Source organism: Eurypyga helias, unplaced genomic scaffold (assembly GCF_000690775.1).
Source record: "Eurypyga helias isolate BGI_N326 unplaced genomic scaffold, ASM69077v1 scaffold5665, whole genome shotgun sequence".
Taxonomy (NCBI): Eukaryota; Metazoa; Chordata; class Aves; order Eurypygiformes; family Eurypygidae; genus Eurypyga; species Eurypyga helias.
The window spans coordinates 13,138-26,333 of NW_010251944.1; the positions used below are offsets into that span (position 1 = coordinate 13,138).

The 13,196-nt window shown below is 37.6% G+C and overlaps 1 protein-coding gene across 1 annotated transcript; it reads left to right on the top strand.

Annotated features, from left to right (window-relative positions):
- The first annotated feature begins 432 nt into the window (after window positions 1–432).
- LOC104510043 (translocating chain-associated membrane protein 1-like 1) lies at window positions 433–12,828 on the top strand. Its single transcript, XM_010152174.1, has 12 exons — window positions 433–552; window positions 4,160–4,220; window positions 5,356–5,474; window positions 6,405–6,521; window positions 6,608–6,666; window positions 7,431–7,515; window positions 7,840–7,910; window positions 7,994–8,098; window positions 10,191–10,334; window positions 11,160–11,318; window positions 11,688–11,695; window positions 12,755–12,828. The coding sequence occupies exons 1-12, from the start codon at window positions 433–435 to the stop codon at window positions 12,826–12,828; spliced, it is 1,122 nt and encodes a 373-aa protein (XP_010150476.1).
- Window positions 12,829–13,196: the final 368 nt, after the last annotated feature.

Consider the following 13,196-nt stretch of genomic DNA (forward strand, 5'->3'; position numbering starts at 1 on the left):
GCCGAGCCGGCCCAAGGCACCCGCTCCGCTGAGCCCCGGCCGGCAGGAACCTCCCCCGCCCCCAGCCCGCCCTGGCGGGAACCAAGCCCCGCCCACTGAGGGCCGCGGCGGCCTTTGGAGCAAGCCCCACCCACCCGCATACGGGATTGGTAGAGGTCCGTGTCGCTCATATCGCACCCCGTCTCCCGCCGCGAGTGCTCGAGTGCTGTCGAAGCACCACCTCCTTAGGAATTGCTCTCCCAGGACGCCTAATGATTAGTTGCTAGGACTGCTAATCACAAGTTCTCTTAAGTTTGATTGGATGAAACTCAAGAGGGGTGGGTCTTTTGCGCCGGTAGCATTTACCCTGCGTGAGGTTGAAAGCGGCTGAGGAGCGGGGAGAGCTGTCAGTCCCCTCGGTGGGGCCGCTCAGGCCTGCAGGCTGTCACCGCTATGCGGTTCCGCAGGAAGGTCAGGAGCCCGGCGGTGCTGAGCCACGAGTTCGTCATTCAGAACCATGCGGATACCGCCTACTCCCTGGTGATGAGCCTCCTGATGGGGGTCGTGATTAAGGTACTGAGCGGGCTGAGGGGGCTGGTGGTTGCTGGGCTGCACCTCGTCCTGCTGTGGGGCAGCTGCGGTCGTCCTTGGCTTCCTGCTCTGGAACATCCCTCCTGTGCCATTCAACTTCACTACCAAGCAGCTCTGCCCCACCCTCTCCGGTTCCATCTGCCTCTTCCCTCTGTGCAACGTTACATATCTGTACCCCGCGGCCTAGCTCCGTGACGCTCTGCCCGCGCACCCTCCTCACGGCAGGGTTCTTCCTGCCCTGGCTCGGCTCACATACTGCCCAGTGCCTTATCTGCTGGGTTGTCAGCTCCCGCTCTCACTGTGCAACCCCTTCTCATCCTCTTCTCTCGGGTTGCTGCTCTTCTCTTGTCCGGTTTTCCTTCATCTCTGCGTATGGTTCGTTCCACCACCCTCCCACAAGCTGCCTTTTACTCCGTGACAGTCTCCTGGGGCACAACGCCCCCCTCAAGTCCTCTTAAAGCACAGTCAGTTTATGTCTCTTTGGGTCTGTTTACTTTTTCCACCCTCTGCTCACAAGTCCACGTGGTAAAGCAGCTGGGAATGCTGCTATGAAGGGGGTTTCAGGCAGTCTGTGTTGTTTCGGGCATGCACAGGATCACTAAGGTTGGGCCTTGCGTGACCCGCTGGCAGTTTAAAAACTGATAGTCACCCTTTTGCACCACGGCTCAGTCCATTGTTGTCATTGGCTCGGATCCCTAGCCATGGATAACCTCAAGAAACATGTGGGATTAAGCAGTTCCAGACTAACTTCTGAATTCCTCTTGTCCTTTCTCTTTGAAAGTTATCTATGTGCAAGCTGCTTATTAGTTCCTGGGGTGATGGATTAGGCATCTCTCTTGGGCATCTTTTTCCCACTTTTGGGACAAAACCCTTGTGTTGTGTGTGTTACTGCATGGATGTTTTATGTTGGTGTGAGTATGGGACAAAGCTTGGTAAATAGAGTTTAAATTCTGGATATTCCTGCTTAAATACTTTCCTGAAATATTTGAAAATTTCCTATCAATTTGATAAGATCAAAAATTGGATCATTTTAAATTGAAAGTACTATTAAATTCTGAGATAAAGTGCATTTAGACTGAAAACATTAAGGATACTGGACAGAAATAAGATGGAGAAAGCAGTTGTGATGGTCAGATGGTCCTCAATGGTGAACGAATGCAGTGTTGAGGTATGATAAGTTGTGTCATCTCTGGAGGAGTATGTCATAAAAGTTAATATATTAAATGCAAAACTCAATCTTGGGATTAAAAAAATTAGCTAGGAGCTTGACACTCAGGCTTTAGCAAGTAAATATCTGCACCTGGGATAAAGTAAACCCAGTTTGGATCCCAAGTGGAACTTTTAATGTAACTCTATATATAGTACTTTTAAAAAGATACTGCTCTGTGACTTTTTGCTGTTAAAAACAAGTACGTTTTCTGCAGTTCCATCTCTGAATTCCATTTGTCTTAACGCAGGCTTTGTATATGCCATGGGATGTGTAACTCTATAGGTATTGGATGGGACTGTGCAGCTCCCCTGGGGTAAGCGTTATTATTTTGGTGAAGGCGGTTTCTTTTAGAGGAAAAAGAGTTAGTTAATATCTGTTACACCCAAGGATAACTAGCAAATTACCTAATTTCTAGTCAGCGTAATTCTAAAAGTTCAGATGCAGGTTAGAGACTAGTGTAGCTTGGGATATGCTTTTATTGTGCTTGTTTGAATACATACCATGGTAATTATTGCATAATTTAAACATTTGCATCTCCGTTTTGATACAAAAATTACAATTTTGATTGAGAAGCCTTTCACTTATTATGCAGAGGAGCAGTGGTGCTGTGGAGCAGGCTAGACCTCTGTATTGCACCTCTGCCTCATTCACTGCAGAAAAGCACACTGGAGTTTTTTGAATGAAATCCGTATTTCTGTTGTTCACTGTTTAAGTCTTATACCATCTTTATAATGTGTAATCTAGTCTGCCAGACAATCAAAACTACAGGTGTTTTTCTGGTAAGTTGTGGTTCTATATTGAGTGCTTAGTAAGTGTTACTGAACTTGCCTACACGTAGCTGCTATGTCTATTTTCTGTTTGGTCTTGTTTTTCTCTCTGTATTAAAGTGAAATTAGTTTTAGATTTGAAGCTTGAAACACTGAAGGGCAACTTTTTTCATCAGTGCTTTCACAGCATTTTATGTTTTCTGAGATTTCGGATGCATCTGTCAATGACAGATTGCCATGGTACCATAGGTTATACACTAATAAGCTAAACAATATGTAAACGAAACTTCTCACAGTTTACATGTTGAAACATTTGTTTGAGCTTACGTAGTATTATAGTAAACACACTGGTTTAATTTCTAAGTGGCATTCAATTGCCCTTATCCAAAACCCAGTAAGTATGTTAAAATTACAAATGAGCAGTAGAATGTCATATATTCAGTTACAAGAATTCTTTAAGGATAATTCTTACACATAAGGTGGTTTATCCACCATAATTTTACTTTCCTGTGCCTTAACTTTGCTGATTATTACGAGGTCTATAGATGTGTGTAGGGAGATTCACTCTGATTATAATATACAGAAAAGTGGCAGTTCAATTTTAGTGTTTTAACTGTTATTTTCTTTCTTCTTCCTTCTCCAAGAGTATTTATAGTCTTCTATCTGCCCAATCCTACTCCTTTTCTTGACAACAGAGTGGGACTTATATTCTATAGAAACCTTTCTTTTAGTATTTATACCTCTTTTTAGGCATCTAGTATCATCTCAGAGTTTCAAACAAATTCTTTCTTCCTAGAATTTACATCATCTTGGTATCTGGGGCTGTCTTGCCTCAGAATACCGCCTAATGGGGCTCTCATACTTCCAGCAGTGTGAAACGCTCGTAGTATTACGTTCTGTGCTTCATGGATGAACAGAAAAACTAACTTGCTAGGGTCTAGCAAAGTTTCTTACCACCCACTTCTCCCAAAAAGCATTAAAAAAGCTTATTTTCAGGAAATGTCCTGAAATCGTTTGGTGTGGTGGCTGTTTCTTGTGGGGGTTGGGTTTTTTTAATTAAAAAAATGTAGTTTCACCACTGGAGAGAAAGTTACATGAAAGTATATTGTTGGTTACTTGGGTTGTACGGTAGTTGTTAGAAAATGCTTGATTTCTCATACAAGAAATTGATGAATCTTCTATTTCTGCTATGATGTTTAGAATATTTATATGGACACTTGGCAGAGCATCTTGTTTTTAATATCTTGCAAAGTTCGGTGAAACTTTCCACTGGACTTAATTTAGAGAGGCTTGTAACTTTTGAAATAAATGAAGGCCACTGAGACTTCTAAACACTTTAAAAATGTTATTTAGTAGAACGATGAGTAATTTGATCCTTATGTCTTTAAAGGACATAATTCAAGTCCTGAACCTCCACAGCAAATGTTAAAGGATTTGCGGCAAGGTGAGCCTCCACATTTGTGGGAGACAAATAACCCTTTTGGGACTTCTTCGATTTAAATCATGTGGGGGACAACATTCGTTGATGGCATAATCTTCTAGTTTTGGGTGTTTATAGTCTAGCTTGTTTGAAAAATCTGATAGTTTTTCCTTGTTTCTTTTTGAATTTCAGGGCCCAGACAAATATGCCATCATGTTCGTTGCTGTGCAGTACAACGTCACCTATACTACTGGTGAGACTCAATCAAATCTATTTTTTTCTTGTAATGCAAGACCTCAACTATTAAAGATTACTCTTTTTTTTTCCCCCCCTAAGGCTTCACTTCACTTTTATAATAAAGTAGAACTCTCATATTTGCCTGTCTGGTTTTGGATTTACTAATACTATATTCACTGAAACATTCTAGTGCTTAGGAAGGAAGTTGCTTATCTGTATTTCTGCTGTTTTGCATCTGGACAACACGAACAGAGTTTGACGAAGGGTAGAATACTTAGAGATAGCAGAATTCCTTGATGTTTATGAAAAGTGGCAGCTGTATAGCTAAGAGAGATCCAAATTAATGCCCTCTCTTAGGTGAAAGCAGGAGACTGTAAATGTTAGACATGCGAGCCTGTAATTCAGGATGAGCATGGCTCTTGATTAGTTGTAGTACAAGGTCTTTCTTCTCCATTGCAATCTCAGATGCATTAAAAAGTGAGACGGTTGTAATGGGTGTTTGTGGGACACAGGAGAGACATCCCTGCAAAATAAGACTTCCTTAGATCTATTGTTCCTGATACAGACCTTTTTAATTAAAGGTCATTTGTTAAGTTCTCCCAGACTGAAATACAGTAAATTCAAACATTTGAAGTATTTTTGTAAGAGTGTGAATGAATTTTTTTTTTTTTTCAATTTATATGTACATATTACTGATTCTGGGGAATTTGTTACTGACCAATATGTTGAACTGCTAGGGATACTATCCTCACTATATGTTTGTTTTCCTACACAGTCATGCTTCTTAAGATGGAATCTCATTTGGTCTCTGCCAAAGTATAGAGGATAGGGTGTTGCTGTGTTTGGTCCTTTTTTTTCCTCTTTCTTTTTTTCATGGCCTAGGTGAAAGAAATGTTTCTTTTTTTTTCTTCAATGCAACAATATAGTTATAAGCCTGTAACACATTATTGAGAGCATTATACACTGAGCTGTAGCTTCAAGTTACCTAATCAGGTATAAAAAGTAACTTACAAAAATGTAAGATTTATGTTAAATTGTTACAGGATACTACTTAATAGCTTTCAAGAACACTGGTCACCACTGCCCTTTCTCACTTGCACAGAGTATTCCTTCATAAAAATGTGAAAGTACACTTTTTTTTTTTTTTTTAGATGACAACAGTGAGCAATTTCATTTTTATGACTATGGTCCAAAAGACATTGCCACAGTCGTCTTCTACATGCTTGTGGCTATTAATCTGCATGCTGTAATCCAGGAGTACATATTAGATGTAAGTTTATTACTGGGCTATAATGTATTTTTATAAACACGTTATTTTTAACCACCTGTTACTAAGAGGTTTTTCTGCAGGGTAAGTGTAAACCCTGGTACAAGGGTTGGTTTAACATTTAGAAGCCCTGTTATGATTGATCCTTTTGTTCTTCGACAAAAATGCAGATAGACCTTGGTTCAGTGATGGGCTTGGTAGTGTTAGGTTAACGGTTGACCTCGATCTTAAGGGTCTTTTTGAACCAAAATGATCCTATGGTATTTTTATAGGAATATTTCCTCAGTTTATGAATGGTATAAACTACCGAATCTTTCTTTCAATCAATATAACTTCTGTTTTTCTGTAAAAACAGACATTAAATGTTCATGCCCTACTGAAAATACCTGTGACTGAGGTTTGCTGCATTAGATTCGTAACACCTATTGGGAAGATCAAAAATGAAAATTACTGCATGGTAGATTTCTGTTTGTCAGATGAGCTTTGCCTCAAAAAGGGAGCTCAAAATTCATTGTGTGCTCTTTCACACCAACTCAGTTGCAAAGTGAAATGAATTTGGTCAAGTCATTGTGAAGACCATCTCTTATTGAATGGTCTTAAAATGTCTTCACAAATAAGTCATCTGAGCGACAGAAGCTCAAATGGTTTTTAAGTGTGCAGAGACATGAAAATTTAATAATATAACTCTGATTGGGGGGGGTGGAAAATGTATGAATACGTTATCTGAATATCTTCCATGTGATTTTTACCATAGTGGCAAGTCTTAGTAAAGCCAATTGCCATACAAAGTGCTAATCAAGGTCTGAAATGGTGGGAGACATGTTTTGGTGGAGGAATGAGAGTTTTGGGAAGAAAAAATTGAGGCATGAACACTAACTCCCAAATAGCTTTCTTGTTTTAAAATTACATTTATTGATCTGCTTTTGTTTCTAGAAAATTAATAGATGTCTGCATTTGTCAAAACCAAAGCACAGCAAATTCAATGAATCGGGACAGCTAGTGTTTTTCTACTTGTTTTCATTTGTATGGGGAGCAAGTATTTTGAATACAGTAAGTCACTCTATTTGCTGGTTTTATTTCAAAAATAGACTTAAAATATTAAGAAGGGGCTTAAATCCAATGGCCTTTTTCTTTAGGAAGAATTTATGATGATTCCAACATCACTTTGGAGAGATTATCCCCATTCTCGTATGCTGTAAGTGTTCTATTACAATCAGAAGAAATCCTGTACTTCTAATCACTGAATCACTCCAAATTTTAGGGAACCACTAATAATGTAGTGACGTTGGTACTTCATAAGAATGACAACTACATGAAAATACTTTATTCTGTTTGGAAACTGTGACCTGTTTTATCTAGAGGTAGGTTTTGATGATTGAACATCTATCCATGAAGTATTTGATGTGTTCCTACCTTTCTTTAAATTAACCATGGCAGTTGAGTTAAAATGAAGGTGTTTGCAAGATGGGAAATACAATGGGACTGCTGAACTGTTTCACACTAAAGAAACATGTTTGTTGAGACTGAATTTTCAAATTAAAGGGGATTTATAGCTTGATTTCCCACCCCCACCCCCCCTTATAATTAATTTTGTTGTCTGGGCTCCTTCCCCTGTTTTTTCTCTGGCAATTGTGATGGAGGGAAGGAAGATAATAACGCATTTTTTTTTAGGAAGAGAGTTCAACTGCTCACAGGATAAACTGTTAATGTGTGTTAGGTTTTTTTGATGTGTTTTTCTTTCCTAGTGTTTCAAAAGGTGATTCAGAACTTGCTAAGAGAAGATTATGGATGCTAATTCAAAAAACTATCACCACAGAGTTGTTTTGTATTTGCAGTTCCTGTGATTTAGGAATCATGTGACTAGTTATAGTTTATAAATTAATTTAAGATAATGAAATAAAATCTTGGATCTCATGTTAAACTCCTCATCTTGTTTTCTTAAACTGAATTATTGTCTAGTTTTCAGGTAAAATTCTTCTATGTTTGCCAGATAGCGTATTGGTTTCACGCAGTGCTGGAGCTATACTTCCAAAAGATCCAAAAGGTATGGAGAGAAGTTGTCAGTACAGTTAATTAAATTTCTATTATTTCCAATTATTCATATTAATATTTTGCTTAACTATATAAATATCTGCGTATTTGTATATTCAGTTATTTACATACAATTTATATATTTTAATTGCTTTGCATTTCCTATCTAATTTAGTCCAGGTGGTCTGTAGTTTATGATTCAGGTAGTGTTTCCAGAAATCTTTACAGCAGTGTGACAAATAATCAAACCTTAATCAAACCTAACACATGATATGATTTTTCTTTGGACAATGTGGTTAAACTGTAACAGCATTTATTATAATTTCTCTAATTTTAGGAAGATATTCCAAGGCAGCTGTGTTATATTTGCCTTTACATTGCTCATATCTCTGGTGCCTATATCTTAAAGTAAGTATGTGTATGTCCATTTTGAATAGATAGATCTATTTTCTTCACAATTCATTAAAATTTCTAACTCTTCTGTTTTATAGCTTGCATCGGTTGGGGCTAATTCTGATGGTACCTCACTATTTAGTGGAACTCATTTTTCATGCCTCACGTCTTGTCTACCTCAGTGATGAAAACAATCAAAAAGGGTAAATCTTGCCTATATTAATTAAAATTCAGAACTTTGCTTACTAATTGCATATAAATTAATTTGCATGTATGTGAAACTACTCAGGTAGTAAACATCACTTGTTCAATGTCCACTATGACTTGCCTAGAAATCACAAGCAAGTCATTCTCATTACATAGTCAAGGAAACACATGTATCACTTCATGATCGTTATCGTAAGGTTTTGCTGAAGCTTTTGCTCAAGTCCCGTATCAAGTATTTATGTATTGACTTCCGACTCTGTGAGTTGCTAGTTTGCTTAAATGTTCATAAATGTTTGTGTAAAGGGATGCTTGTTTTTAAAAATATTTAACTGAAGAAGTAATAAAAGCAGTATTCCCAGGAAGTTCTTGCAGGTCTCTCCCCTTTTTGTAGGGTGAGAAGGGGAAGTATCTCTGCAACAGAGAAGGTAATGTCTCAAAACACATAGTTGGTATGGTATCTTCAATGACACATCTCTGGAGTAAGATTCTCAACTGGTTTTATACTAATGGGTATAAAAATAATGGAATTGAGATTGGAAGAAGATCAGGAACTGAGCTATTTAACCATTAGGCATGCTAGGAAGGTTTGGATACATTTCATCATTTGAATGTGAAGGCTTTTGGAGGTTCCAGTTAAAACAGCCTTGTCCCATTTATGTGTTCTTGTCTCTTATTCTTTCTTCCTTTTTGGAGTGACTGCCCTGGTGAAAGAGGTTATCATGAACTCCTTGCTTGCTTTCCTGCAATCCCTTACATATATGCAGCCTCCCTTGAGGCAGTGTAATACTGCTGCTCTTTCTGGTCTTTTCATAAGATTCATTTGTGATGCTCCTTAAAGCTAACATTTTAAATAGGTATGCTGAACATTCTTTGCAAAAAACCACAGGTTTACTGATGCAAATAGGGAAAGTGGGAGAAAGTTAGCTTATCTTTCACTTGTATGTTATATTTAACTGTGAGGGTGTTGGAACTGTGAGCTTATCTGCTTTTCATTATATGCCATCCAAAAGCATGAAGACTAAATATGCTGATTAGGAGAACATATTTTCCTGTCTTTTGAAGACTCTAACAGTCAGATAAGCAACTATGTCTTTTTTTGGCTGGAAAGCAGTTATACCATGTGTAATATTACACAGTTTAAGTAACTGGAAATTGATTTTCATAGCTGATCAATTGGAGAAGTATTTGGGGTGCAATTTCTGTTACAACATGTAGCACTTCTAATGTAAACTGTAGAAACAACACAATGTCAAATACTAGGTATATCTCCTAACTCAAAACTTACTGTTTCTTCTTATAGTTCTACATCAGACATTGTAGCTTTTCTCAAAATCTTTTTTTGGGGGAGGGTGTGAAGAGAGTTGCTTTTTAAGCAGTCTTGGGTATACTGTGAGAGAATTGAAATACGTTTTCTTTTAAGTTTGAAATCACTTAACAACTAGGGGTTTGTAATAGAAATTTTAGAAAGCTACATTTTTTTTCATACTGGTTGTAGCTCTTTTTAAATCTGTTCATCAGTCACACGATGTGAAGTCTCTTTCCCATAGAAATCTCTATGTAATGGCAGTAATAATACCAATTTTCTAAATTAATTATTGTCAGCTTAATAAAACTGTTCCTCAGGTGTTGTTTTGGGGATTTTTTTTTTTCCAGCTCCTATTGCAAAACATTCTAGATGCTGAAAATCTGCAGGATGGCATAACTTGGTTAGCTATAAAGCGAAATAATTGTCATTTGTTACTTACTAGCTATCCTGTCACCATCTCTTCTTGTCCTGCTTCTAACTGTTTAATGTCAGCATCCTGGCTTTAGAGCATCACCATTACTTGTAAATGGCTTACAGCATGAATGCCAGCTTGAGGTGCATCTTTTTATTTCATTGTGCTTTCCAGTGAAAAGGTTGTGTAATGAGGCAGGACTGAATGCTTGCAGATGACCAAGTTTTTCTGTAATTATTGATCCTTTCCTTAGACATTTCTATATCATTGCTGAGAGAATTTTAATGAAAAGTTCTCTGTACTTTTGACTTTATTGAGAAGAAATGCACTGAAAGGAGAAAGCACATTAATTTCATTATTTTGTTTTCAGATTTACCATCTGGGCGTTACTTTTCGTAATGGTGCGTCTTTTGACCCTAACTTTATCTGTTCTCACATTTGGATTTGGTCTGGCAAGAGTAGAGAATCCAGAGTTTTCCATAGCAGACGGAAACTTCAATGTACTTCCTGTGAGGTATAACAAGGCTAGTAGACATTCATGCGTGTATGAGGCGGCATTTCAAAATACCTTTTAATAAAACAGTCCAGGATGATAATGTGTTGGGAAGAATTTCCCCGAGTGAAGTTTTCATCTTGAGTGTTTAAAGGAAGGGAAATATTGTTCTTTTCACAGAAGTAGTAAAACAGAGTTTATTGGAAATAGGGACACCCCCCCCTTTTTTTTTTTTAATTGTTGATAATTATTCAAGAAGCCTGGGAAAATCATCTCTTTAAACCTGTAAACCTTTTTTTCTCCTTCCTATGTCTCTACCAGACATAGTATCTTTTGGTGATATTAATACCCATAATTTTTTAACTTACTATATGTTTGGTGTCTTCTTAAAATATTTTTTGTATCTATTTTATTCTTGCTTGTTAATTTTAAAATGTTTATTACTCTTCTAGCATAAGCTCATCACTAACATTGACCCTTTCAACTTCATGTCTGTAATGAAGGGTGTGGGAGGGATTTTGGATCTACATCATTCTCAGTCATGGATTGCTTGGCAGAGGGAGCATGAGTAACACAATTTTCTATCAGCTGTTGAAACTATGGTCATAACTCCTCGATAAACATGATTGCTTCTAGCAATATATTTACATACAATTTCCACTCACTTCTTGTGTAACACCTTGTCTTGGGTAAAGCCTTCTGATAGATCTGGTTTCTCATGGTAGAAGATTTTAGTTGTTTTGATAACAGACTTTTGGAGAAAAAAAAATAGGTACAGATTTGCAATCTATTAATGGTTAACTGAAATGTTCATCTAACTTTCTCCACAATCTTAAATCTTACTAGGATTGGCTGCCTGGGTGCTGTTTGTCTAACACAGGCCTGGATGATGTGGAAGTTCATAAAGTTTCAGCTAAAGAAATGGAGAGAGCATGTCAAGAACCAGATTCCAAGGAAAAAAATAAACAACACAAAGAATAAACGAACAAAAGGAACAAAACAAAGGTCAGTGTTGTCATACTTTTTTTAAAGTTGTTTCTAGGCCAAATGTTTTTATACCAGATGTATCATCATAAATCTTTCATTCCTGTAAAACAGCAAAAACGTGTTTCTTGACATGCAGAGAATACAGATAGTATTATAGCTTCTTCAGACGTTAGGATGTGTTCTTCTCTAATTCCATATTGCTAACAGGACAGCACACAGAATGCTGTCTGTATGAGCTGTGATCTTCAGGATTGACTGAATTCTGTGTTAATCTAAATGCAAGGAATATTTCATGAAACTGGGCTTAATGTTTCTAGGGTTTTCTTTCTGTTTTTAAATCAGTCTGTTACAATGCTACTATTTTTTAAATTATTTATTTAACATCAGGAATAAAGGTACCATACAGAGTCCCTCCTGAATTTAATAAATTCTGCTTCTATGCACTGTTTCAGAACATTAAAATTAAACACACATTGTTTCAGACCATTAAAGTTAAACACACATCATGTAAAGAACATCAAACCCATTGAAGAACACCTCCAAAGGAACATCGTAGTAACTGGCAAAGGACAGCTAACAGAGGAAGGCTTTTAATGAAATGATGCTGTATAATTTTCAAATTCCGATGTTATATCCATTAAATGAGTGAAATGGGAATTAGGAAGGTTTGGTAGAGTGAAATTTCATATTCTTGTTAGCGTGTACTGGGGAGGGTTATGTATGAAGGATTGGGAATCACTTCTGAGATTTGGGTAGAGCGTTGAATAATGCAGTTTCTTGGGAATTCTACTACAAGCTGTCTTTTGTTCTGAAATTGATCTTTAAGTACTAGTGTCTAGAAGAGGGGTTGATGCTCTTTGCATTCAGGTATTACTAGCTGAGTCAGCATTAGCTGAAACCAATTGGAAGACTCTAGACCAATAATGGTGCTCACAACATTGGTTATTTCTAAGCTACTTAAAGTAATGCATATTATGGAGGGAGGGAAGAGGAAACGTAGTTTATACAAACCTAACAATGAACTTCAAACTAGCATTTGTCTCATGGAAGATTTTTAAGTCAATGTTGAGTTTGGTGGGGTGTTTTTTTCCTGCAAACATCAGGTCAATTCCTTTTTGCAGTAAAAAACGCCCAAAAAACAACCAACCAAAAAAAAACCCCTCAGCTAGAATGTACTGTCCATTGCATAACTCCACGTGTGTATCTACATCCCAAAAATTGCACAACATGTTGATCACCACATCTGAAAAGTCTCGACTATTGCCAAAAAGATCCAGAAAAGGATGACAGTAAGGGGACAGACTAATACCTAGCTACACCTAGCTGAAAAAATGTCTGATAGGAGACACCGTGGAGTTCTAAAGCCTGAAGTGATTTTGAGTAGGTAAATAGCAAATTACTGTTTGCAGTTTCTCATAACTGATTGTTTACTGTACTTTAACTTACAGTTGCAGCTAACTTTGTCAATGGAGCAGCCAAATTAGGAGGTGAAGCACCGCCAAGAATAAGAAGATCAAAACCACTATAAGATACAAGCTAGTATCCGAAGACAACATTTGACAGACTGACTTAACTGACACAGCAGAGCTATTATTTGGATGTCTTATTATTTCAGTGGATACTCTCAGGTTAATTTTTTTTTTTCTCAATAACATCACATTTATGACAAGATCGTCTTTCCAATAGTCATCTGCTGGGGCTTAGCCTTACCTGACAATTAAGTACCATTCGGTTGCTCACTTACCTCCTACCCCAGCTCCCCTCCTCCCATCCACCCCCCTAGTGGAGAAAGGTCAGAGGAAAGAAGAACCAAGGAAAGCTTCTAAAAGTTGAGATAAGAACTATTTAATAATATAAATGAAAATGATAGTGATAGTAACAATACTACTACTACTA

Coding starts and splice junctions, on each gene's coding strand:
- LOC104510043 (XM_010152174.1), top strand. CDS start 433: ATGCGGTTCCGCAGGAAGGTCAGGAGCCCGGCGGTGCTGAGCCACGAG. Junction 6,667..7,430: donor TATCCCCATTCTCGTATGCT/GTAAGTGTTCTA, acceptor ATTATTGTCTAG/TTTTCAGGTAAAATTCTTCT. Junction 7,516..7,839: donor ACTTCCAAAAGATCCAAAAG/GTATGGAGAGAA, acceptor CTCTAATTTTAG/GAAGATATTCCAAGGCAGCT.